The following is a 24,610-nucleotide window of genomic DNA, read 5'->3' as shown; positions in this document are numbered from 1 at the left end:
GTGAGAATGTTACGTTGGGTGTTGTGAAGGAGTAGAGCAGTGAGACATTCATTGTTAATGACAGTTAAGTTTTAGGGAAAGCTTTTAAAAGGTGTCCATCAGAATGTCTTCTAGAGAACCAACCCTCTACCCCCTTTTTTTTCCCTTTTTGCCAAAATTACAATGTACACTAGGTATACAACCAGAGTTGCTGCTTTGAAGTTGGAGGCAAAGATGCTGCTTTTTTTTTTTTTTCTGATCATAACCTCCAGGTTTTCAGTGTTGCTTAGCTACCCTGAGCATGTTGTGCATTGTGTTAAGTAACATTATATGACTTTTAACTGTTAAGTGGTTATGTGTGGATATAATAAGCTGTATTCTACTGTATTGTAAGAAAACAGTCAATTATCAGTGGCATCTAAATGGAGTCTGGAATAAGAGTGATGACAGTGGACCAGACAATCCAAGTAGATGGCTGACACGCCTTTGTTCTTGTGATGTACCTATGTATAAAAGTGTCTTTAGGCATTGTGTTTAAGATGCACATGAAACTGAGCCTTATAGTCAAACATATCTATAACATTGCTTGTTCCAAATGTGTTGGATAAAGGAGTGCTAAATACATACATGTTGTGGTCTTGTATAGCCTTTTGCTATAAAAATAAATTCCAGACCTAACTATAGTCCAGAACTACAATGGAATTGTAGTTTAGAATTTACCTACAGAGGATTCTTAGAATAGAGGCCTCCAATTCCATAACACCATAACTGCCATTGCTTGGGGGTAAAGACCAATCTTTCAAGACAAAACAACCAAAAAAAAACCCTCTTTCATTTATTTGATTCCCTTAGAGATTTATTAGTAAATTTTACAGGAAAATGCCCAGTCATGGCAATTGGATATTTTGAGCACTTTATACTCTAAAATACTATTAATACAAAATATAATTCTCTCCCCCCAAAAAGCTACATGCTAGTGACTTAAAAAGTTGTACCACTCAGTTGTCTGTAATGTAATGAGATTAGCAATTCAAGTCCTCTATCCACTTAGAAAACAAAACTTGGTTCTTGTTGTGACTTATCCATTCTAGACTTTGAGTGATACAAGTTAACATTACATTTTTTCATTCCTCTTTTTTTGAAATGACAAGTGCTAGGAACATAAGGGCCATGCTTTGACCTTGAATATTGAAGATAATGTAGTGTATTATTTTGTATGTGCTAACAGTTTTTGTATTCTAAAGGTTCAAAGACCTTAAATGGAGGATCTGACACTCAGGACAGTAGTCCTCCACAACACAATGGTGACAGCAATGAAGACAGCAAGGACAGCCATGAGGCCAGCAGTAAGAAAAAGTAAGGGCAGTAAGAAAAGTAACGGAGGGCTGGAGAAATGGCTCAGACGTTAAGAGCACCCCTTTACAGAGCAGCTCACAACTGTCCCACCTCCAGTACCAGAGGACCCATTACCCATTTCTGGCACCAGACCGTCCGTCACATGGTACTCAGAAGCAAGTTCAGGAAGAACACTCATACAAAATAATAGGACAATTTTGAAGGGCCATGGTATTTTGCTCAGTCTGGCTCCACACTCCTAAGGTCTAGAGAGCCTCCTGCCTCGGCTTTCCCAGTTGTCGGGACTACCGACCGAGGTGTACCATTATGCTTGGCTCAAAAAAAAAAAAAATCCATCCCCACTCTGCCCCCCATGCAGGGTTTCTCTGTGTTGCTCTGGCTGTCCTAGAACTTGGTCTGTAGATCAGGCTGGCCTCAAACTCAGGTGCCTATCTCCCAAGTGCTGGGATTAAAGGTGTATGCAACCACCACCTTGTCTTTTTGTCTTTTTTTGGGGGGGTGTGGGGGGTTCAAGACAGGGTTTCTCTCTATATAGTCTTGGCTGTCCTGGAACTCACTTTGTAGACCAGGCTGGCCTCAAACTCAGAGAGATCCACCTGCCTCTGCCTCCCAAGTGCTGGGATTAAAGTCATGCACCACTATGCCCGGCTTTTTTTTTAAAAACATGATCTTAGCACAATGATACTGCCCCAGACTTTTCCCTAAGACTTAACTATGCTAGGGGAACACTGGATCCCTGAGCTCTATGCCCAGTGATAGTTAGATATTTTGTTTAACACTCCAGTTCTGACAAGATCTCACTCTATACTTTGTGTCCCTGTCATGGACATTGCTGTGTAGACTAGGCTAGTCTGCCTCTACAGTGATTTGATTTAAGGTGGGTGCCACTACATCAGACTCATTATTTTTCTTTTTTAAAGTTGTGAATAAAAAAGGCAGGAAGGCCTGGAAAGGTGGCTCAAAGCACTGGCTGCTCTTCCACAGGTCCTGAATTCAATTCCCAGCATCCACATGGTGGCTCACAACCGTTTATGAGATCTGATGCCCACTTCTGATGTGTGCAGGGGAACATGTAGAAAGAACACTCCCATTTATTTAAAGAAATAAAATATAGTAGGAAGAACTGGAGGTGTTTAGTAGTAGTGCTCTTAGCTAAGGCTGAATTCAATGAACCCTGGCACGAGAAAATAGAAGGCTACATAGTGAGACCCTGTCTCATCCCCAACACCCTAAAATGGTTTATGGAGACAAGGTTTCCCTACATTCCCTAGGTCAGCCTTGAATTTGTAGAAGTTCTCCAGCCATAGTCTGTCTGGTATTACAGATTTTATTACTACCCAGGATTTATTATTTACTCAGGAAAATGAGTCTCAGTAGGAACTCTGAAAGAAAACTAGTTTTCTGTGAATTTTCTTCACTTTTTTTTTTGAGCTCAGGATCGAACCCAGGGCCTTAAACTTGCTAGGCAAGCGCTCTATCTACCACTGAGCTAAATCCCCAGCACTTCTCACACTTTCTTAAATTGTTAGAATATTAAATCTAAAGTATTACTATTGTACACTACATTGTTTGTCTAGTTCTTACTTTATGTTGTCATCACAGATTCAATTCTGTTAAATATCATCTTAAAGTTAGATGCCTCCTTGGGTTATCTCCCCAGATCTATGTATTACTTTAACAACATACATGTCAACAGTGTTTCATGATTTCATTTTTTTAATAGGATTTTTTTCTTAAATAGAATTTAAAGCCCCTTTTACTCGAGAAAACCCTCAAGTGTTGTTGTGACAGCTCTCGTTTCTCCCCTTTATTTTAGGTCCCCGGGAGAAGAGAGAGACACGGAGCTATCTCTGAAGGAATCACCACTAGATAACTAGGTTGGCGGACATTGGGTGTAAAGATTATGTGAAGTCTGTTGTGAGTGGCTTCATTTGAAATCCTTGGGCTGCTGAAAGGATTAAATTTTTATAAGCATAGGTTTTGATGTTTAAGTAGTTTGGGGGAAGAAAATCCCTTTATGTTTGTGTAAAACTAAAACTTAGTGCTCATTTTCCGTGTGCAGTATTAACAGCTCCATCATCTAGTTCAAATGTGAGGGAACCCTACTTAGAAAGGTTCACCCACTTTATAGACATGACTAGGGTTGGGGATTTAGCTCAGTGGTAGAGTGCTTTCCTAGCAAGCGCAAGGCCCTGGGTTTGATCCTCAGCTCAAAAAAAAAAAAAAAAAAAAGACATGACTGGTAGTGTATTTCAGAGTGTGTGTGTGTCCATGTGTAATCGGTAGTAGGCCAGTTACATTTTAAAACTGCTCCTTGTGTAAATTGTCCCTCTTTTCCCAAGTACCGTGGGTTTTGTGCAGTTTTTACAAATCTTGGATTTGCCAGACTGTCTTTTCACTGTTTGTGGGTTTTTTAGAAGCTGAGCATTTTTATGGTTGATAAAATGAATGTGACTTCTAAGCACTCACTCCTTTTTATCAGAAAGTTAACTTTAACCTCAATCTACTGTGCTGCATTAGTTTGCCTCTTTCTAATAATGTGTAGTCTGGATGACAACTAGATGTCCAACTGACTATTTTAGAAGGTACAAATTTCTTAACTTTGGCAAGTAATTTCGTTTTAGGGCTGGGAATTCAGCGGAGTCAGTACTAAAGAGAACAGACTGAGTATATATATGTAGGAAGTTCATCTATAATCCTTTATAGCTACTAATCACAAAACATAAAATTGTTTTTAATCTTCCACTCATTAAGGTCACATGCACACATGGTTTTTTTAAAAATTGTAATCAATCCATGATGCTTATAAGCATTAAATATAAATAAATAAGGAAACTAGCTTCATTGAAAACAGGGCCATATTAGAATAAGACTTGTATTTAGTTTCTGTATCAGACATCACAGGATTAGAAAAATAAAAGGTAGAAACATCAGTTGCTCCAAGGTAGTGACTGGCTAGTCCAAACACACAAATGTAGACTATGAAAGCCTATTAAGGAATAACATTTCAAAGGTATTCTGAGTAATCACGTCAGTTATTGGCCTCCAGTAGGAAGAAAGGTTCATCACTGTGCTTTGAAATTTAATGGGAAAGTGACTTAATACCAGTGTTTGTGTGTGGTGTGATTATATATTATCTTGACTTCCCAGATAATTATTTTCACTTATGTTTGTGTAAAATTATTCAATAATTGGACTTTTGCTCTACTGTTTTGGGCAATGCTGTACATTATATATACACCAATCTTCTGTTTTGTCCTTAGTACGAACGTTTTTAACTTGGACAAATGTATTCTAGTTAAGCCATAAGTGTCAAATGTGTAAACTTGTTTTAATTAAAGTTGTTTTTCTACCAAACTCTATTAGTATATTATTATTACTGCTAATTGAACAGAGTTACTGAAAGAATTGTCGATTTTCTGCTAAGGAAGTAGTGTCCTCCTTAGCCGTCATGGAGATCCTGTTAGGGGCTCAGGATCTATGCAGTAATGGGCTCAGGAAAGCACTGTCACTAGTGTTTGGTTGACTTCTCCTTTCTTCCCTAAGCACAGGTGTCAGCTTCTTCTTGAAGCAGCTCTAGAATACCCCACCTCTCAACGTTAGCAGCACTCTGTTGTTAGGTTAGGTCCCTTCTTGGGTAGGTAGGCTGTCTGGCTTTGCCTTCTCTTTAATCTTGGAATTATCTGTCATAGGTAACTCGCAGGCATGCTACCACTCTCAAAACTCTGTAAACAGAATGTGATAGTCACCTCTGCTGTGTACAGTGTGTATGTGTAATATGCACGTAGAGATACCTATTTTGAATGTTTGTTTTCTCAGCTGCTGGGATCAATTTCAGACATTCCGCCTTAATGAGAGATTCTGATTGCAAGTCTATGTGTAAACAATTTGACCAGAGATCATTAGACCACATTTGCTATTCTAACTAGGAATTCTATAGCATGATAGATTTTTACCAAGATAGTGATGTGGTACACTAAAAATGTTCCTATTCATATCCACTTACCTGATTAAAAATGCCAGGTGAAGATGGAGTCTGCCATCTACTCCTGTATGCAGAGCAAAGGCTTCGGTTAACAAACTTTATTCCATTGGTCAGAGAATGGACTATCTACTGCAAATAGCAAAATATCCTTAAATTTGCATTGTGTAATTCACCAGTACATACTAGGGCTGACTGCCCATGCTGCAAAATTACAAGGTATAGTTATCTTTAAAAGAATTGTGAAGCATAAGCAAGAAAGATGCTTGAGGAAACAGCCATTTTCCACACAGTGATCTTGTACAGGTATATCCACATGGATGTTCACTGATAAGATCGTCACATTCATATTTACCTCTGTCCTTATAGTGACACGTGAAATTTGTTATGTTGTATTTGAGAGATTGATATGGGCATAACAAAAACTGTCTGAAGTCAGTGGCTTTATTCTTGTTAATATAAAGTTGAAATTCTTTTTATTTGAAGTAGTTGGGATACCTATATAGTTGATAATTGCAGTAACCTGGTTAGCCTTTCCTCATTTCTACCATCAAAGAAATGGAAAGAGTTAACTTTTGGTAAAAAAGGAAGTAGAATACATTCTTAATAAACAATAAGGATTCCATACAGTAATGTTTATCTGTTATGTCATCTTTGTCTATTAAAATGGGGTAACTGGCATTACACATGTATTAGGGATAACTAACTTCCTGGTATGAACAAGACCCACATGAACTACTGTATTTATCAAGATACTGAGTAAATCCTTCATTCATCATGAATGTATGATTCTGCAGCGCAGAATTTTCAGTGTACTTAATGTTAATACCATTCAATACAGGAAAGTAAGAAACTTAGGCACATAGTAAGTTAACCCTGGTAAGTAAATGGTACCCTGTGTTGGCTAAACAAGAATGCTTCTAGACATACCACGTGCAGGCACTTGTCATCTCCATGTCAGTCGCCATAATTGGATTTGTGACAATTAAGTACACGATACATGCTTCACCTTCTTTTAAACTTCACAATCTTAAAACAGATGTGTAGGCTTCATTGGTTTATTTATAAGGCAATTATCTGTTCTTAGCCATCTAGAGAAGATTCAGCTGAATTTAAATTAAACCTAGGACAGAGAAAGTAATGGTTAAAAGTCTATTTTATATTATTATTATAAATGTTCATTTTCTACCCCAAAAATTTCCACAAAGTATCCTGATAAAATCTGTTTATCAGTTTTTGTTTTTCTATAGATCTGAATTAGAAATGTAGCTATGATTGTTACAGCAAGGGGACGGAAGAACGGAAGTACTGAGCTGACATTTTCTTTCTTACTGATTTTCACATGCTCAAAAGTATTATGACGATTACGTGAGCCATGGCAATGTAAAATTGCTATTGTTTTCTTTAGCCATAACTTTAAATGACATTTTAAACTCAACACATTTGTGATTTCAAGAAATGGGCCACACTTTAAATAATACTATGAGTGTAACTTAAAATCTTTTTATAGCATCTGCCTTAAAAATTATCACAGGAGCCCAAAATTAAATTGTAACTACTCCTAATTTTCTGTTTATCAAATAATTTGCTTTTAATTTCTCCTTACTACAGATATTTGAAGGGTCTTTACCTTGGACACTTCATAGTAGGAGATGTAGCTCTCACATCCTTCAATGATTTCTTTAAAAAGACTACTAGACTTGATGTATTGTTAACTGCATTCTATCATTAGCCAAGACCTATTTGGGTACAGAATGCATAGGACTTGGAGAAAAGAATCAGAGGTTGTGTTTCCAACAAAGTTTATATATTCAGAATACAAAAGTATTTCTACATCTCAGTAACAAACAACTTAAGTAAAAAGCCACAACACAAAACACCATGGAATAAGTAATAAATATATTAACTAAACTTTAGTGGGGAAAAAATGTTTTTTTGTGGTACTAATTAAAGGTTCCTGGGTCGACATAAGGATAAGCAAGGAATTTCCCTAGTTTGTTGCCTTCGGAATCATAGTGGAGCATTCTGAAGCAAACATCACAAAAGAAACATGGATCCTCTGGTGCAAAGGTATCATTGTTCGTCACCCATCTGTAGTTGAAACAAAAGCAAAGTGTATGTTGTATTACAGCTGGTGGTGGTGGTGGTTTTTTTAAATATGCTTCAACATTGTATGAGTTACAGCAGTCCTCAACCTGTAGGGTCATGACTCCTTGGGGGAGGGGTGGCTGAATGACTTTCACAGAGGTCGCATATCAGATATGTACATTATGATTCATAACTGCAGCAAAATTACAGTAAATGAAGCAGCAACAAAAATAATTTGATGGTTGGAGTCACCACACATGAGAAACTGTATTAAAGGGTTGCAAACTCACTAGGGAGGTTGCAAACCACTGCTATGTAACAGTACATAAAGAACATTCTCACTAATGCCTCAACAAAAACTAGGGACATAAAACAGGAAATGCTGCAGAACTACCTTTCCTCTTAAGGTAAGGAAACAATCTATCAGAAAGCAGCACACAATATGAGAACACCTGTCCTTTAAGAAACTCACTTGTTTTCTGATAGGGTCTACAGACCTCAAGACTTCCTTAATTTAGTTATGTCATCCAGGCTGGCCTTAAAATCATGATCCCCTTGCCTCAGCTTCCAGAGTGCTGGGATTATAGGCATGTATTTATTCACATACCAGATAACTTATTTTAAAACAGGCAAACTCACACATATCTAAAGAGAATAGAGTATGACAATTCTCTGTGGTGGCCATGTCCAAGCTCTTCTAGTTATTCTACAAATGACTCGAGATGACAGGTTAGCTTATTGTGCTTCAAAAAGAAGAAACGCTTGAATTTGCATGTCATCGCTGCATGGGGGGAGTTATTCTTATTTTAACAAATGCTGGTTAGTTTGGGAATGCAAGCATTTGAATCAAGATTGGAAGATAAAAATATTACAGAGTTTACTCTACACACAGGGAGTACAGGTGTGACAATGTTCACCTGACTGTTTCACGACATGTCACTGGTCACAGGAAATTTCTGTTTTTAAGTTCCTCTAGTTTATCATTTTAGTCTCTCTCTTTTTTTTCCCTGAATGTTCTAGAAAATTTGAACCAATTCCTGGATTTTCATTTTGGTAACTGATTTCTATTTTCCTAATGGTCCTTTAGAAAAATATTGTGATAGGTAACCCAAAGCAAACAAGATACTAAATTTTCAATCATTTCCCTAAGTAGTTTCCAAACTTTTTGGCTCTGATTAATAGTAAGAATCATCTCATAGCTGGCAGCAGTGGTTTATAATCCTAGCACTCAAGGGACTAAGGCAGGAATATCAGAAATTCTGGGACAAGTCCATTTATACCATTCATTTGAGGACAGTCAGCTCAGGCTGTATAAGACTCTTCTCTTTGAAACAAAACCGGAAAATAATCCCCCAGTGTAAACATGCCAACAGCACTCAGGATTGAATAAGAGTCCTTCATGCTGTGCTATATATACTCCTGCCCCGGCCAGCGCTCAGCTCACAATCTTCCTACCTCAGCCTCCTGAGTAACTACAGGTCTGTGTCACAGTGATTGATCAAAAACGTAAAACCTATATTTGGCTTCATGAAAAACTGAGATGAAACGTAAGTGACATCCAAGAAACAGAGAAAGCATAGGGCTCCTCATAATCTTGAATTTTGTTCTGAACTTCATGTATACATTTCCTTGTTTTAAAATGTTACAGGGTTAAAGCCTAGTGATGCATACATGCTGATTAACAGGCAGCAGGTTTTGGGTTCGATCCTTGGTTAAAAATAGCATTTTGTTTTGTACAAACTACACTAACACTGGAACACTCTAGTAGATAAAACTCTGAAACTCAAAACTGAAAGCAGATATCCCAAATACCAAAAGTGAAAACCAGTACTTTTTAAAGCAAAGAAAGTAGTCACTCACCTAGCTGTATACATCTTGCAAACAAAACATTTTCTGGTCCATAGCCAATGTTTCTTGGTAAGAAGGGGATAAAGTGTTCTATCCAAGCAGTCATCATGATGCACAAGCCTTTCATGAGGAAAACAGATGAAGATATTAAAATACAAACACTATACCTGTTCCTCAACAATAGGAACATGGTTTAACCTTCTTCCATTTTTTGTTCATCCATTTTTTGAGCCATCTCTCCAATAAACTGATTTCATGTACTTGGTTTAAGCAAATTACACTACAAAATACCTAACCCCAAATTGGGGATGTAACACAGAGCTGGAGTTCTTGCCTAGCAAGCACAGTCACCTGCAAGTGAACACTTTCCCCAAAGAGCTTTTCAGATTGAGCAAGGACTTAATGTCTCAATTCCCTTTATGCTAACATGCAGTGACAGTCTTAAGAGTTACAGCATGTAGTATTTTTTTAAAAAAATATTCCATCAGGGCTGGAAAGATGGCTCAGAGGTTAAGAGCACTGACTGTTCTTCCAGAGGTCCTGAGTTCAATTCAGAGCAACCACATGGTGGTTCACAACCATCTGTAATGAGATCTGGTGCCCTCTTCTGGCCTGCAGTCATACATGCTGTATACATAATAAATAAATAAATCTTTAAAAATAACACACACACACACACACACACATTCCATTGCTTTGCTCAACACAGCACTGTTATTTGTGGAATACAGTATAAGTAATGCTGTCCAGTGATATCTTACTTAGATTAATTGGCTCTTACTGCATGACTTTCTCATTATTAAAAACCAATATTTGGATACTCAAATGACATGAATTAGATTATAATGTTAAATGTCAGAACTAACCAGTTGCATGGTTTGGAGAAATCATAAACTCCTGTGGAACAATTTAAATCCTAAAGATCTGTCAGTTCTAAAATTTACACACTAGGTATGGTGGCATACACTTCTAATCTCAGCACTTGAAGACAGGAAGGCCAGGTCTTTTGTTTTTAAATATGTATGAGTGTTTTGCCTGATATATGTCTGAGCACCACATGCCTGCCTTGTGCCACAGAAGCTAGAAAATGATGATGGTGTCTTGACATGGAGTTATAGGTGGTTGTGAGCCATCATGTGAGTGTTGGCAATCAAAACCAGGTCTGCTGGAAGAGTAGCCTGTGCTCTTAACTATTGAGCAAACCTTTAATCCCAAGGACCAAGAGTTTAAATCTTAGCTACACAGCAAGTTTGAGGCTCTCCTGGGCTATGCGAAACAAAATCTGTCTCAAAACAAAATGTGTGTATATGTATGCAAATTTAAAAAAAACCCAGGTTTTTAATTTCTTAAAGGTTAGCAAAGAGAAATAGATACTGTAAATAATTTTTAAAGGTCATATAAATATGAAGTTATGAGATCTTACCTTATATTCTTCTTCCCCAGGGAACTGCTTTCTGTCTTGTGTGTCTGAGGTAGGTGTAATGGTACTTGTGTGAATGGAGGTATCTGAAGAGGACATGGGGTATCCTGCACTAGCACTCGGCCTTACTGCCTTCAGACAGGGTCTCTCACTAGATCTGGAGCTAGGCTGGCAGTCCGGAGGCCCAGGGACCTTCTTGTCACCGCTCTCCACAGCACTGGTTATGGGTGTACAGGGCCATTCCTGGCTTTTCACACGCCTGACATCTGAACTGGAACCCCCTCTCTCACTTGCTCAGCAGGCTCTCTTACCCACTGAGCCGTTTCCTCAGCCCCTCAATTCTAAACTGTTCATTTATTTATTTTGAATTTAGTTACTCAACTTTCCACTATAGAATTACTATGATTTCAATTAAATTGAGATACTTGTTTTGATTTATAGACAGAGTCTCTTATTAAGTAGGTCTGGCTGACGGAACTCACAAAATCTACCTGCCTCTGCCTCCCAAGTGCTGGGGTAATAGGCCTGCAATAGTCTAGGTTTAAAAAAAAATTATAACAATACAGAACTTGTCCACTTCCAACTGTATGGAAAGTAGATGTTGCTGCTCTGAAGCCAAGCCATAGCGATAACTCTTTAATTCTCTGAACTTCTTTTTAAATTACTTAACAGTTTTGTACTGTTAAAGAGACAGAGATCTCAGTGGATGAATGTTGCTTGATGACGTCAGTTCAGTCCCTAGGACCACGTGGTGGAAGGAGGGACTCCTGCAAGTTGCCCCTGACTCCCTCACGCCTGCTGCAGAATGTGTCCTCCCCTCTCCCAATTAGTAACCTTAAGAAATAACAGTCTCTGAGTGATGCTACCTACCTTATGTCTGTAATGACAACAACATGTTCACAGTCTCCCTGGTGACAGTATAAGTAAGGAAAGCCAAGTTTAATATTCAAGTCATTAAATGTGAAATCTTCCATTTTAGCAGTCTGAAATTTTCCATATCCTCGATCATGGGACTCTGACCACTCTACAATAGTTCTGTTTGGGGAAAGGTAAGGGTAAAACATTACTATTGGAACTTGAACAGTATTTCACATAATCTGGCCTCCTAGTTAAACAGATGGTTGCCACCTCAAAGGGAAGGTCATGATGGTCAGTAAATTCTTGGATCAGGAACAGTGAATTGGGACCAGTTAGGTAACAGCATTGGTCACTGAACCTGATGACCCTGGGTTCAATCCCCAGAATCCACACTGGAAGGAGAAGACTAACCCCTACCAGTTCTTCTCTGCTCACATGTGTGCATTGCATAAACACATACCCCTAAGCTCCCACCAGTCAAAACGTTAAAGGGGGTTGTGGGTGTACTGGCAGATCAGACACTGAACTCTTCATTGGTCTGACTAACAGCTCTGTTTTCTTCTTAGGTGTTTTTATGTTTTGAGACAGGGTCTCACTATATAACACTGGCTATTCTAGAACTCTACTGTGTAGACCAGGATGGCCTTGAACTGAGGAGATTCACCTCTGCCCTGTTATCCCAGGAAGAAACAGTTTTTTTTTGGGAGGTTGCATGATACGTACCACTTTAGCACAAACAAAAAAAAAATGTATAATAATGCCACATTTTGTTCTCAGTTTACTTTTGGCAACAGGTTTTTTTTTTTTTTTCTTTACAAAAAATTAGTATGTACTAAGATTAGAATGTTAGTATTCCTTTTTCTCTTTTTTACTTAAAAAGTTTTTTTTTTCCATTTTACATACCAACAACAGTTCTCACTCCACCCCTTCCTCCCACTCCCCCCCCACCTTCTCCCCACCCCACCCCCCATCCACTCCTCAGACAGGGTAAGGCCTCCCATAGGAAGTCAACAAAGCCTCACATATCAAGTTGATATGTATCCAGGCTGAGCAAGGCATCCCTCCACAGAGAATGGGCTCTAAAAAGCTAGTTCATGCACTAGGGATAAATAAATCCTGGTCCCACTGCCAGGGGCCCCATAAACTGCCCAAGCCACACAACTGTCACCCACACTCAGAGGGTCTAATTCAGTCCCATGGGTAGTGAGCTCCAACTAGCTTGTGTCAGCTGTCTCTGTGGGTTTCCTCATCGTGATCTTGACCCCTCTGCTCATATACTCCCTCCTTCCTCTCTTCAACTGGACTCCACAGAAGCTCAGCCCAGTGCTTAGCTGTGGATCTCTGCATCTGCTTCCATCATGTACTGGATGGAGGTTCTATGATGACAATTAGGGTAGTCATTGACCTGATTACAGGGGAAGGCCAGTTCAGGGACCCTCTCCTCTACTGCTTAGAGTCTTAGCTGGGGTCCTCCTTGTAGGTTCCTGGCAATTTCCCTAGCACCAGGTTTCTCCCTAACCCACAATGGCTCCCTCTGTCAAGGTATCTCTTTCCTCGTTCTCCCTCCCTGCCCTCCTCCAGCTCGGCCATGCATTCCCTCCTGTTCTCTTGGTACCTTCCCTTACCTCCTGCTTCCCTTCCTCCTCCTTACCTAGCTTCTCTGGGGTTGTGGACTGTAGCCTAGTGAGAGAATTTCTTCGTTTCACATTCTAATTAAGGTGCTAGGTGGTGGTGGTGTGGTAGCTGTCCACGAATTTTATCTTAGCACTGAGGAGGCAGAGGCAGGTGGAACTGAGGACAGCCTGGTCTGCTGAGTAAGTTGTAGGATAACCAGTGCTAACAGAGAAGGCCTGTCTCGAAAAACCAGGGGAAAAAAAAACCAAAAAAAACAACCAAACTAATTAAGTACTTACAGCTATGACCCACAGAAGCTACAGCTCTTTGGGGCACTCAGGTTTTTTGTTTGTTTGTTTGTTTCTGTTTCTTTTCAAGACAGGGTTTCTCTGTAGCTTTGGAGCCTGTCCTGGACTAGCTCTGTAGACCAGGCTGGTCTCGAACTCAGAGATCCACTTGCCTCTGCCTCCCGAGTGCTGGGATTACAGGCGTGCGCCACCACTGCCCAGCAGTTATTTTTATTAATAAGAACTGAGAACAAGTGTTGAAAACTACTTTTAAAAAGGGTGAAAAATGGCTACAACCAGCACATCAGAGGCTGTGGCCACTGATAATGAAATGTGTTAGGAAAATGCTATTAGAAATGAATTTTCACATTCTTCTACCTGAACAACATCATACACATGTGTCCACCTACTTCCCCACACAGGGCAAATAATAATTTATATGAGACATGCAGAAAAAAGAGTTAAGAATGGGCTGGAGAGATGGCTCAGAGGTTAAGAGCACTGGCTGCTCTTCCAGAGGTCCTGAGTTCAATTCTCAGCATCCACATGGTGGCTCACAACCATCTTTAATGAGATCTGGTGCCCTCTTCTGGCCTGCAGGCATATATGCAGGCAGAACACTGTATATGTAATAAATGAACCTTTAAAAAAAGTGGGTAAGGAGAGTGTGCTGCTCTTCCACAGCCCTAGCTCCAAGACACTCTCTAGCTCCAAGGACCCACGTTCCTCTTCTGGCTCTGCCACACCTGCACTCACAAATACACAGCGTTCCTGCCCCTTTATACACAAAATTAAAAATGAGCTCTTAAAATAAGAAAAAGCCGAGCGGTGGTGGTGCACGCCTGTAATCCCAGCACTCGGGAGGCAGAGGCAGGCGGATCTCTCTTGAGTTTGAGGCCAGCCTGGGCTACAGGGTGAGATCCAGGAAAGGCGCAAAAGCTACACAGAGAAACCCTGTCTTGAGAAGAAAAAACAAAAAAACAAAAAACAAGAAAAAAGTACTGAAAGATTAACATTATCACCTGAGATTAATAACCAAGTGCCTTTAGAGGTACGTGCCATTCAATACAAACTTTATAAACAATTCCTTGGGGGACAGAGAGAAATCCTTAAAAATAGAGTAGTAGGATCTGTGGAGCTAAAAATAGAGTAGTAGGATCTGTGGAGCTGTCACTAATGTAAGAGCTAGAAATAAACTGGGCCGTGGTACACACCTTTAATCACAGCACCCAAGAAGCAGAGGCAGGGGGATCCCTGTGAGTATGGGGCTAGCCTGTCCACACTGTCCAGAGAGTGAGTTCCAGGACAGCCAGGATTACATACACAAACCTGTCTTGGAAACAACTAGAAATAAACATTTGTATAGTTAGGTGTGGTGGTATGTTTTTTAATTTCAGCACTTGAGGGGGCAGAGGCAGGAGAATCACTAAGGTCCAGACCATCCAGGGCTACATAGTGAGGCCCTTCTCAAAAGAACAAAAACCAACAGGAAAAAACACAAGACTTTGGGAAGATTTTTGGGACTAGTACCTGCTTAAGTCTCTGCATTCTGGGTATCTTTTGTCATTGTAAAAGGTTCCTTCAAAATAAAAAAAAGCTGATTTGTATAGGTCCTACAAGAAAACACAAAAGCCCATTTGTAACAATTGAAGTTTTCAAAATTTATACACCATAAAAATCACAGGAATACTCAGCAACTCATGTTTGGGGCCCCTCTGCTGTCATAAACTGTTACACAATAAAACATTGCTTATTTGTGAGTGTAAGCGCGCGCGCGCGCGCGCACACACACACACACACACACACACACACACACACACACACACACGAGGGGAGGAGAGAGGGGAAGAGAGAGCGCACCTAGGTTACACAGTAAGACCCTGTCTTCAAACAAGTAAATAAATAAATGTCCTAAAAGAATAACTATTGCCTTATTTTGGAAACAGTTTGGTATACATACAATTTTGTTCATCATATAACACTTGTATAAAACTCCATCAGAAGTAACCCGAGCAACTTAGTGCCTTCTCACATTATTGCTTATTTACAAAGAAAATGCTAAAAGCACAAAAATGGTTCCTACCAAATATTCCCTGTTAATAACCTCTCCTCACTCCACAACAGGTGGCATATGGGCAAGTTTAATAGTGCCCACATGCAATCCCAGTGCTTGTGAAATTGAGGCAGAAGATTCACAAGTTCCAAGCCAGTCAGGATACTAGACAATGTATTTGATACTTGATCAGAAAACATTAGCACTGTTTACATGCTTTTAAAAAAAAATACAGCTCTATTCTAAAAACAATAAGCGTCCCCTCAAACATTAGCAAATCATTTTTCACTTTAAAGCTCTAGGGACTGAAATACGCTGGAGTTTCCCAGCACGTTGGCAATGACTAATAGTCCAGCTCACTGTCAAAGCTGCAGCTCCATGTAAAACCCATTCACAACTGTCAGTGGGATACATGCCATGAACCAACAAAACATTAACTCAAGGACTTATTTTTCACTTTTCTTTGGTGTACAATGGTGTTAACAAAAAATAATTTGGGGAAAAAGCTGAAAGCTACTGAACATAGGTAATGAATACATGAGGTTCATTATACCATTCTCTATATTGATTTTATGTTTTGAAACTTTTGAAACAAATGAAGAAAAACACTGTAAAATACAAATGTCAATATAATAGCCTTTTTAAGGCTCTAAGTTGTTAGGCTCAAGCCTCGCCATGCGGCATACACCTTTAATCCCAGCACTTGGAAGGCAGAGGCAGGTGGATCTTTGTGAATTCAAGACATATACATAATGAGTTCGTGGACTATGTAGAGAGATGCTGTGTCAAAGAACAAAACAATAAAAAACCAGGAACAGGGGTTAGGGATTTAGCTCAGTGGTAGAGCGCTTGCCTAGCAAGCACAAGGCCTTGGGTTTGATCCTCAGTTCCAAAACAAACAAACAAATAAACAAACAAAAAAACCAAAAAACCAAAAGCCAGGAACAACAACAACAAAAAGATGTTAGGTTCAGTCAATACCTTTAGGTATCTGCCCTTCTAAACTTCATAAATATAATTTCTCAAACATTGCTGAAGAAGAAACAATGCAGATTTCTGAACAGAGAAACATCCCACAAAGCCCTGTGCTAGAAGCCTGTAGGTGAAGTTTAATCACTGTTTTTCAGTGCCTGTTCACTGGAAATATCATTCAGTAAGACAATAGGGAGCTAGAGAGATGGCTTAGTGGTTATGAGCACTTGCCGCTGTTCCTCAGAACCTGGGTTCATCCCCAGCACCCACATGGCAGCTCACAACCCACATGGAAGCACACAGGCATCTGTAACTCCAGTTCCAGGATCCCAATGCCCTCTTCTGGCTTCCTCAGGCACTGCAGACATGTGGTACACATATATGTAGGCAAAACTCTCATACAAATACTTTTTTTTTTTTTTGGTTTTTTGAGGCAGGGTTTCTCTGTGTAGCTGTGCACCTTTCCTGGAACTCACTTGGTAGTCCAGGCTGGCCTCGAACTCACAAGAGATCCGCCTGGCTCTGCCTCCCGAGTGCTGGGATTAAAGGCGTGAGCCACCACCGCCCAGCCAAATACATTTTTAAAAATGTAAGAAAGACAGTGAACTATGTAGTCCCTGCTTAGAAAACGGAAGTACCAATTCTCTAAACTGACCAGTCCTGTTGTCTAGGAATGCCTGGTACATCTGACTCAAACTGCTCTTTACTAATGTGGACAGGTTGCTACAAAGAGGGTGAAGTCAGATTTTTCACATTAAATTAATCCTTTTTTAAAAAATAGTTTATTTTTATTTTATGTGCATTGGTATTTTGCCTGCATGTACTCTGTGTGAGGATGTCAGATCCCCTAGAACTGGAGTTACAGACAGTTGTGAGCTGCCATGTGGGTGCTGGGAATTGAACCCAGGTCCTCTGAAAGAACAGCCAGTGTTCTTAACCACTGAGCCATCTCTCCAGCCCCTCCTTTTAGTTTTTAAAGAAAAAAATCTATGTAGCCCCAGCTGTCCTGGAATTTGCTATGTAGACTAGACTGCCCTTGAACTCAGAGATCTGCCTGCCTTTGCCTCCTGAGTGTACCACCATGCCCAGCCCACATTCAAGTAATTTATTTATAGCTATACCTTCTTTTTCTGGTAGGGTTAAGAAAGCTTGCAAAAGACCAGTGCTTTCTTCTTGAATAAAAGATAAACCTATTTCCTTAAGATTCTATTTGTTTCTCTTTATCATTGCAATTATCTCCCCCAAGCACTGACATGGCAATTTGGAAGAGTTCAAGTTTCTTAAAGCCATTTTCAACATAATCACAACCATTCGGTGCAACCTCTGCCTGAGCTATGATGCCCATCTCCATGGCTTCACAGGGCAAATAGACACAGCCCCAAGGTATAATATGCCCTGTAATGGTCACGGAAAGTGTGGAACCCAGTTTGGAAATGTGACTATGAAACCCCCCAGATGCATGGTAAGATGCTTTTTGCCACACCATAATATTTAAAACAGGAAAAATGGAACACATGGAGATGACAGATACACAAATTCACTGTGTGAAGCCCCGTGGGATGTTAACATGGGACTCAAAAAAATCAAAGAAATAAAAATGTACATGGCTAGTAGAAAAAAAGAGATTGACTTTTGATTCTTCTCCAAGTTCTAAGTTCATCCTACTTATTTCAGATGTCATTTTATGTGCCTGCAGAGAGACATGGCCTCTCCTTAGTGGGCAAGTAAATCCAGGGTCCTCTGCCAAGGTCGTACCATGTAACAGAACCAGAGCAGTCTTTCTGTCAGCAAGATTGGGTCATTCTGTTTGCTTAGGTAAGCCCTCCCTCACTTCTGAAAATGTTTTGGCAGTCCATTGATACTTGGCTCTCTCAATACTGAGGCATTTCTGACTCACAAAGAGTGCCATTATCAGGAAACACCAGCAAAGATCAACTGTCCTAGGGTTGGGGATTTAGCTCAGTGGTAGAGTGCTTGCCTAGCAAACACAAGGCCCTGGGTTCGATCCTCAGCTAAAAAAAAAAAAAAAAAAAAAAAAAAAGGATCAACTGTCCACCATCTCCATGTCTGATATTGGCTGTGTACTTCTGGATCCTATACAGTGAAGAAGGGGTCTTGGCGAACTCGGAACTTTCCCTTGAGGTAGTTAAGATGGACTGAAATCTCACAGCACTTTAAACAGAGGATGGAGACCAAAATGAAAGCCACAGTGGAGCTGGGGCTGTCACTCAGTGGACAGTGCTGACTTCGCTCAGGCCTAGAACTAAAGACAAAGGAACAAGTGGCCGGCCAGCTGGACAGGCAGGAAAGCTCAGGAGGAGGAACATCACAGACAGCTGCAAATGTGAGCAGGGACAGTGGACAAAGAATACCGCCTCTGAAAGACTCCAGGGATGGCAGGAGAGACAGACGACAGCACCCAGTCAGTCCCACAAACCATGAGAGCACTCAATCCACACTCAGGACCCTGCTGCAACAATCACTCTTTGCTTTGCTTACTGTTTTCTTCATCTTTTAAGGGGAAGGGAAAGGTCACCTTACTTTGCTGATGTGCTCTGGGGCCTGGTCTGGAGTACTACTGAATTCTCCACCAATCTGAAGGTCACTGACACAGCAAATTGAATCCCTCAGTTCGGTGAGCTTCTGACTGCCCAATACCAACATTGTCTGGTACGGTTTGTGTTCTCTGTGCTGAAGTCAAACAGTACGTAAGTGTCCATTTTAAAGACCAGTGAACCACAACTCCCACCAAGACCTGATCTAAATGAAGCTCCTACCTTTCCCCCCTTGAGACAGGGTTTCTCTGCGTAGCCCTGGATGTCCTCAAACCGAGACCAACCTGCCTCTTCCTCCCAAGTGCTGGATTAAAGGTGTGTGCCACCATGCCAGTCGTAGTTTCTTTATTTAACCTATCATGCCTTGGGCTGGAGTCAGGGTTCAGTAGTACAGCACTTGCCTGTGTGTACAAGGTCTGAGTTTGGTCTATAGTACCGAAAACAAAGAAATCACAGAAGTTGACATTCTGTATTTTTCTATCTCAGATCCATTAATCAGAAGACCAATCTAGAAAAGTTAGCTTAGTGGTAGAGTGCATGTCTAGCATGCACAGGTGCTGGGTGTAATTCAGCCGAGTGGTAGGAGTGGGAGAGCTCACACCAACCAGACCTAAACTGGTTACACCTCGGACAGAACCCCTAAGAGTTGCAAATGCATTCCTCATTTCAGCCTTCTGTGGTGTGCTCTTTCTTCTCGGGCAGTATTAATTTACTCTGATGGAACTAACCTCTCCCATCATCACCCAATCACCTCCCCAAATTAAAAACCCACTGGGTACAATAGAGACACCTGATAACAGTATTTTTTACTTTAAAGTTTATAATCAAGGTGATACTAAGTTGATATCAAAACTAGGAGCCTTTAGAAGACAACTTCATCTAGCAGTAATGTCTTGAATTTTCCTGGAAGTTGCATCACTGAAGTTAGCAATCTATATCCTGCTCTCAAGTATAAACCCAAAAAATTCATTTTTAAAAACTAGCAAGTGGCCAGCCTGGTCTCCAAATTCAGTTCCAGGATAGCCATAGCTGTTATACAGAGAAACACTGTCTCAGAAAAAACAAAACCCAAAAAATAGGGTTTGGGGAGTTAGCTCAGTGGCAGAGCGCTTGCCTAGCAAGCACAAGGCCCTGGGTTCGGTCCTCAGCGTGGGGGTAGTGGGGGAGCCCCATACTGCCAGGCGGTGGTGGCGCACACCTTCAATCCCAGCACTTGGGAGGCAGAGCCAGGCAGATCTCTGTGAGTTTGAGGCTGGCCTGGTCTACAGAGCGAGTTCCAGGAAAGGCACAAAGCTACACAGAGAAACCCTGTCTCAAAAAACCAAAACCAAAAAAAAAAAACCCAAAAAACAAAACAAAACAAAACAAAAACCCAAAAAATAAACTAGCAATTTGAGATCTCAAGCAATGCAATTAGTAAGTACAACCAAGGTGCTTCATAAAAGCCTACTTAAGTGCAAATTATGTATAGAAATATACATAAACCACAGAATTTAGGATATATTTCTAAAAAAGCAAAAAATATATACAAAATCTGATGCTTGCAAAGGTCCTGAGTTCAATTCCCAGCAACCACATGGTGGCTCACAACCATCTGTAATGAGATCTTGTGCCCTCTTCTGGCCTGCAGGGACACATGCAGACAGAGCACTGTATACATAATAAATAAATAAATCTTTGAAAAAAGAAAAAAAAAAAGAAAAGAAAAGCCGGGCGTTGGTGGCACACGCCTTTAATCCCAGCACTCAGGAACTCAGGAGGCAGAGGCAGACGGATCTCTGAGTTCGAGGCCAGCCTGGGCTACAGAGTGAGTTCCAGGAAAGACCAAAGCTACACAGAGAAACACTGTCTCAAAAAACCAAAAAAAAAAAAAAAAAAAAAAAAAAGAGAGGTAGTTGCTGAGCCTCACTCTAGCCCCCTGAGCCTTGAGTTTGAAAGCTTAAAGATTTGCACCTGCTCTCTCTGCTTCCCGTTTGTGGTTTGAGATGTGAGCTCTCAGCTTCCAGCTCCAGTGGCCATGTCTGCTACCTGTTGCCTCTGCTTCACCATTTAGATTCTAACCCTCTGGAACCATAAGCCCCAACTAAGCCCTTCCTTCTGTAAACTGAATTGGTTGTTGTGTTCTCACAGCAACAGAGAAGAAACAACCACAGCACACTGGGTGTCCCTAACTTGTTGATTTGATGCATTTTCATCAATGAGGAACTTCCCAAGGATTCTGAACAAAGTCTTTCAGTTGCTTCTACTGCAAAATCAGCTACACATTTCAGTGTTTTAAGCGCAATCATTGGTTAAAAGATGTAAACTGCCAGGCAGCGATGGTGCACGCCTTTAATCCCAGCACTCGGGAGGCAGAACCAGGTGGATCCCTGTGAGTTCGAGGCCAGCCTGGTCTACAGAGTGAGTTCCAGGACAGACACCAAAAACTACACAGAGAAACCCTGCCTGGAAAAACCAAAAAAAAAAAAAAAAAAAAACCAAAAAAAAAAAAGAAAGAAAGAAAAAAAAGATGTAAATTTAACTTTTGAAATTTGTTGGAACATTTCTTATTAAAACAAATTCTGTGAGTCCTAAAACTAAGATGTCAGACTGTATATGCTAACATTTATTTTGAAACCTGAGACAGGACTCAAATAATTAAATACTTAGTTAAAAGTTGCTTTTAGGGACTGGTGATGTCCTGTAAGTGCTTGCCTAGTATGCTTCAGGTCCTAGGCTCTACCCCTAATACTCAAAGTTACTTAGCCATGAAAACCAGGTTTCACTACTGACCTTGTTAAATATAACAGGGTACAAGATGTTCACAGACAGGATAAGCTCCCCTTCTTCAATCATGTCTTCTAGATTTTCAGGTTTTTTCCCAAGTGCATGAGATTCCTAAAGAAAGAAAACAAGACCTTGAAATCAGCCACTGTAACTCAGCTAAGAGACAATGCAGCACCAAGCCCCCAGTGAGGACTCTGGTCAACCTTGGGTTTGATGTCCAATTCTAAGTGAGGAATGCTTAGTCTCCTTGTGCTCAACTTCACCTATTGTAATAACAGAAAATACTTTTTACAGACTTGGGAAATGTGTACGTAAAACATGTAGGGTTGGGGATTTAGCTCAGTTGTAGAGTGCTTGCCTAGCAAGCGTAAGGACCTAGGTTCGATCCTCAGCTCAAAAATAAACAAACAAACAAACAAACAAACATGTAATAAGACATCTTGTGTTATATGCTTAGCAACCAATGATAAACAGAAGTATTAGCTAATACTGTTCTGAATGGCATTTCTCAACACTATTCCTTGTTTCTAGCCTTAATATGTTTATAAAATCAGTTTTAACAGAAAGAGCTTGGAGGTTCAGCAATCTATTCCAGGTTGCAAATATACATAATCTTTAATTTAACATTCTTTTCTATGTGCTTAATAGTTACAAGGGCCACTAAAATGAAACAGTTAAATGAAAATGCAAGATGTTTTTAAAATTAGTGGGAGTCAGGACTGCAGGAGAGTTTGATGATTAAGAGCAGGGAGCACTCTTGCCGAGGTCCCAGGTGCACATGGAGGCAGACAAGCACCTGTAACTCCAGTTCCAGGGGATCTAATGCCCTCTTCTGGCCTCTGCATGTGGTGTACATTCATACATTAGGTATAGACACAGACACATAAGCTAATAGATATTTTTGTTTTTTAAAACATGGGAGTGACATCATGCAGAACAGCAAGTTTTTTCTACTGAAGCAGCCACCAGGCTGAGAAGACAAAATGAAATACATTTCTTGGAAGTCTGGAAACTGGATATTCCCACAGGCAGGAGTGTTTGGAGAAGGGAGAAACTGATTATATTCTGCAAATAAGCAGTATGTGCAAACCAATACTTCTCCCCTTTCCCTCGATCCCACTGCAGATGTGAGATAGCAGCTGAGTTCCCAAAACAGCAGGCTGGTGCCAGGGCAGACAAGCAGAGACCCTGTCATTAAAACGTGGGGCTGTGTTTTGATTGATCTGGTGGTGCTTTCCTTGACTGGCCCTGTAGGAAGTACCTGATAGACCCACCTACTGGAATATTTACATAACCTTTCTTAACAGGTTTTTAAAAAATTTAATTTTGAAGCCAGACACTTAGGTCACTGACTAAACACAGGTAATAGAATAAAACTGTCAATGGCCATACACAATTAATATGCACATAGCAAAACAGCCTGGTAGAGTAAAAAATATAACAACCAATGTCCAGTTTTCAACAAAAACTTACACATGGAACAGGAAAATATGGCTCACTTACAGGAAAGTAAGAATTTTATATGAATTGACCTCAAGGAAACTCAATCATTGAAATTACTAAAGTTAATTAGGAAGCCAGGTATAGTGGTGCATGTCTTTACACCCAGCATTCAGGAGACAGAGGCAGACAGATAGCTCTCTGGTTAGCCTGATGTACAAAGTGACTTCCAGGACAGCCAGAGCTAGTGTCTTGAAGAAAAATAAAAGTTCATTAATGAGGGCTGGCAGATGACTTAGCAGGTAAAGACTTGCTGCCAAGCCTGTATGAAACCCATACAGGGAAGAGAAAACTGAGTTCTGTAAGTTGCCCTCTGACCACATACATACTGTGGCAGGTGTATGTACATGTATACCCCACCTAACAGTCCATGCACTCTCTCTGAACAAATGTAAAAAAAGTTTTATATGCTAATTAATTATTCCTAAAAGCAAAGTCTAGACTCACATACAAATAAGAGCCTATTGAATAAAAGCAAATAAAATAAGATGAGAAGTCAGCTGTCATAAATATGGTCAATGAACTAATAGAAACCAATTACTTAACTACAGGAGATTAGGTTCCTCAACTGCTGTAACAGATTTCTCATCAGAAAAAGGAGACAAGAAACAAGTCAGATGACACACTTCAAACCATGAAAGAAGACAGTTACCCAGAATTCTCTCTAGCAAAACTATCCATTAAGGACGAAGGAGAGACAAGACAGGCTGGGCGCACTGCAGCTGAGGAAGCGGAAGCAGCAGCAGCCCCTCCTCGGACTGAAGCCACACACAGGATAAGCAGCACTAAGAAGTCCCTCTCAGGTGTGCGGCAAAGGAAGGACACAACAAAACCAGTCTCTAAAGTACGGGAGTCATGGAAGACCAGAGGGACAAAAGACACCAAAGAGCTCAACAACAGAAGCTCTTTCTTCCCAGTAACTAGTGTAGCTGTAAATAGACGACATTCTCCATCGAAGGGGCAGGCTGACAGACTGAATTACAAAAACTTTATTCAGCTGTGTGTTGTCTACAGGAGGCCCATTTTAGATACCAAGACAGAAACTTGTTGAAAGTAAACGGGTGGTAAAGATATTCCCACAAACCATAACACAGGGAAATCATTGGAGGCTGTTTTTCTGTCAGATGAAAGAGGGATTAAGAAGGACGAGGAGACAAGGGACCATAGAGCAGTGGGACACACAATTACAAATACAAATAGCAAAAGGATCCTAAATACATACAAAAATCTCAGAAGAGTTGAAAAAACACAATTCTGGATTTCGGTATTTTTCTTACAATAATGAACTCAACAGGCAGTGGAAGAACTAAACACTAAAAACAAAGACTAACT

General features: G+C 40.3%; 2 protein-coding genes across 2 annotated transcripts in view; one reads left to right on the top strand and one right to left on the bottom strand.

Moving 5' to 3' along the window:
* Window positions 1-3,523, top strand: part of Psip1 (PC4 and SFRS1 interacting protein 1) — a 38,885-nt gene extending 35,362 nt beyond the window's left edge. The window contains exons 15-16 of the mRNA XM_036179895.1: window positions 1,224-1,335; window positions 3,152-3,523. Of these exons, the coding sequence (XP_036035788.1) occupies window positions 1,224-1,335; window positions 3,152-3,212 (173 nt within the window). The 3' untranslated portion in view covers window positions 3,213-3,523. The remainder of the gene's footprint in view (window positions 1-1,223; window positions 1,336-3,151) is intronic.
* A 3,579-nt stretch (window positions 3,524-7,102) lies between these two features.
* The window catches only part of Snapc3 (small nuclear RNA activating complex polypeptide 3), a 32,147-nt gene continuing 14,639 nt past the window's right edge, over window positions 7,103-24,610 (bottom strand). The window contains exons 4-9 of the mRNA XM_036178680.1: window positions 21,785-21,889; window positions 18,999-19,148; window positions 14,963-15,045; window positions 11,544-11,708; window positions 9,266-9,373; window positions 7,103-7,408 (exon numbers count right to left, since the gene is read on the bottom strand). Of these exons, the coding sequence (XP_036034573.1) occupies window positions 7,261-7,408; window positions 9,266-9,373; window positions 11,544-11,708; window positions 14,963-15,045; window positions 18,999-19,148; window positions 21,785-21,889 (759 nt within the window). The 3' untranslated portion in view covers window positions 7,103-7,260. The remainder of the gene's footprint in view (window positions 7,409-9,265; window positions 9,374-11,543; window positions 11,709-14,962; window positions 15,046-18,998; window positions 19,149-21,784; window positions 21,890-24,610) is intronic.

This window comes from Onychomys torridus, chromosome 2 (genome assembly GCF_903995425.1).
Source record: "Onychomys torridus chromosome 2, mOncTor1.1, whole genome shotgun sequence".
NCBI lineage: Eukaryota > Metazoa > Chordata > Mammalia > Rodentia > Cricetidae > Onychomys > Onychomys torridus.
Note: the sequence above shows the minus strand (reverse complement) of the source record. Positions and strands in the feature narration are given on the sequence as shown.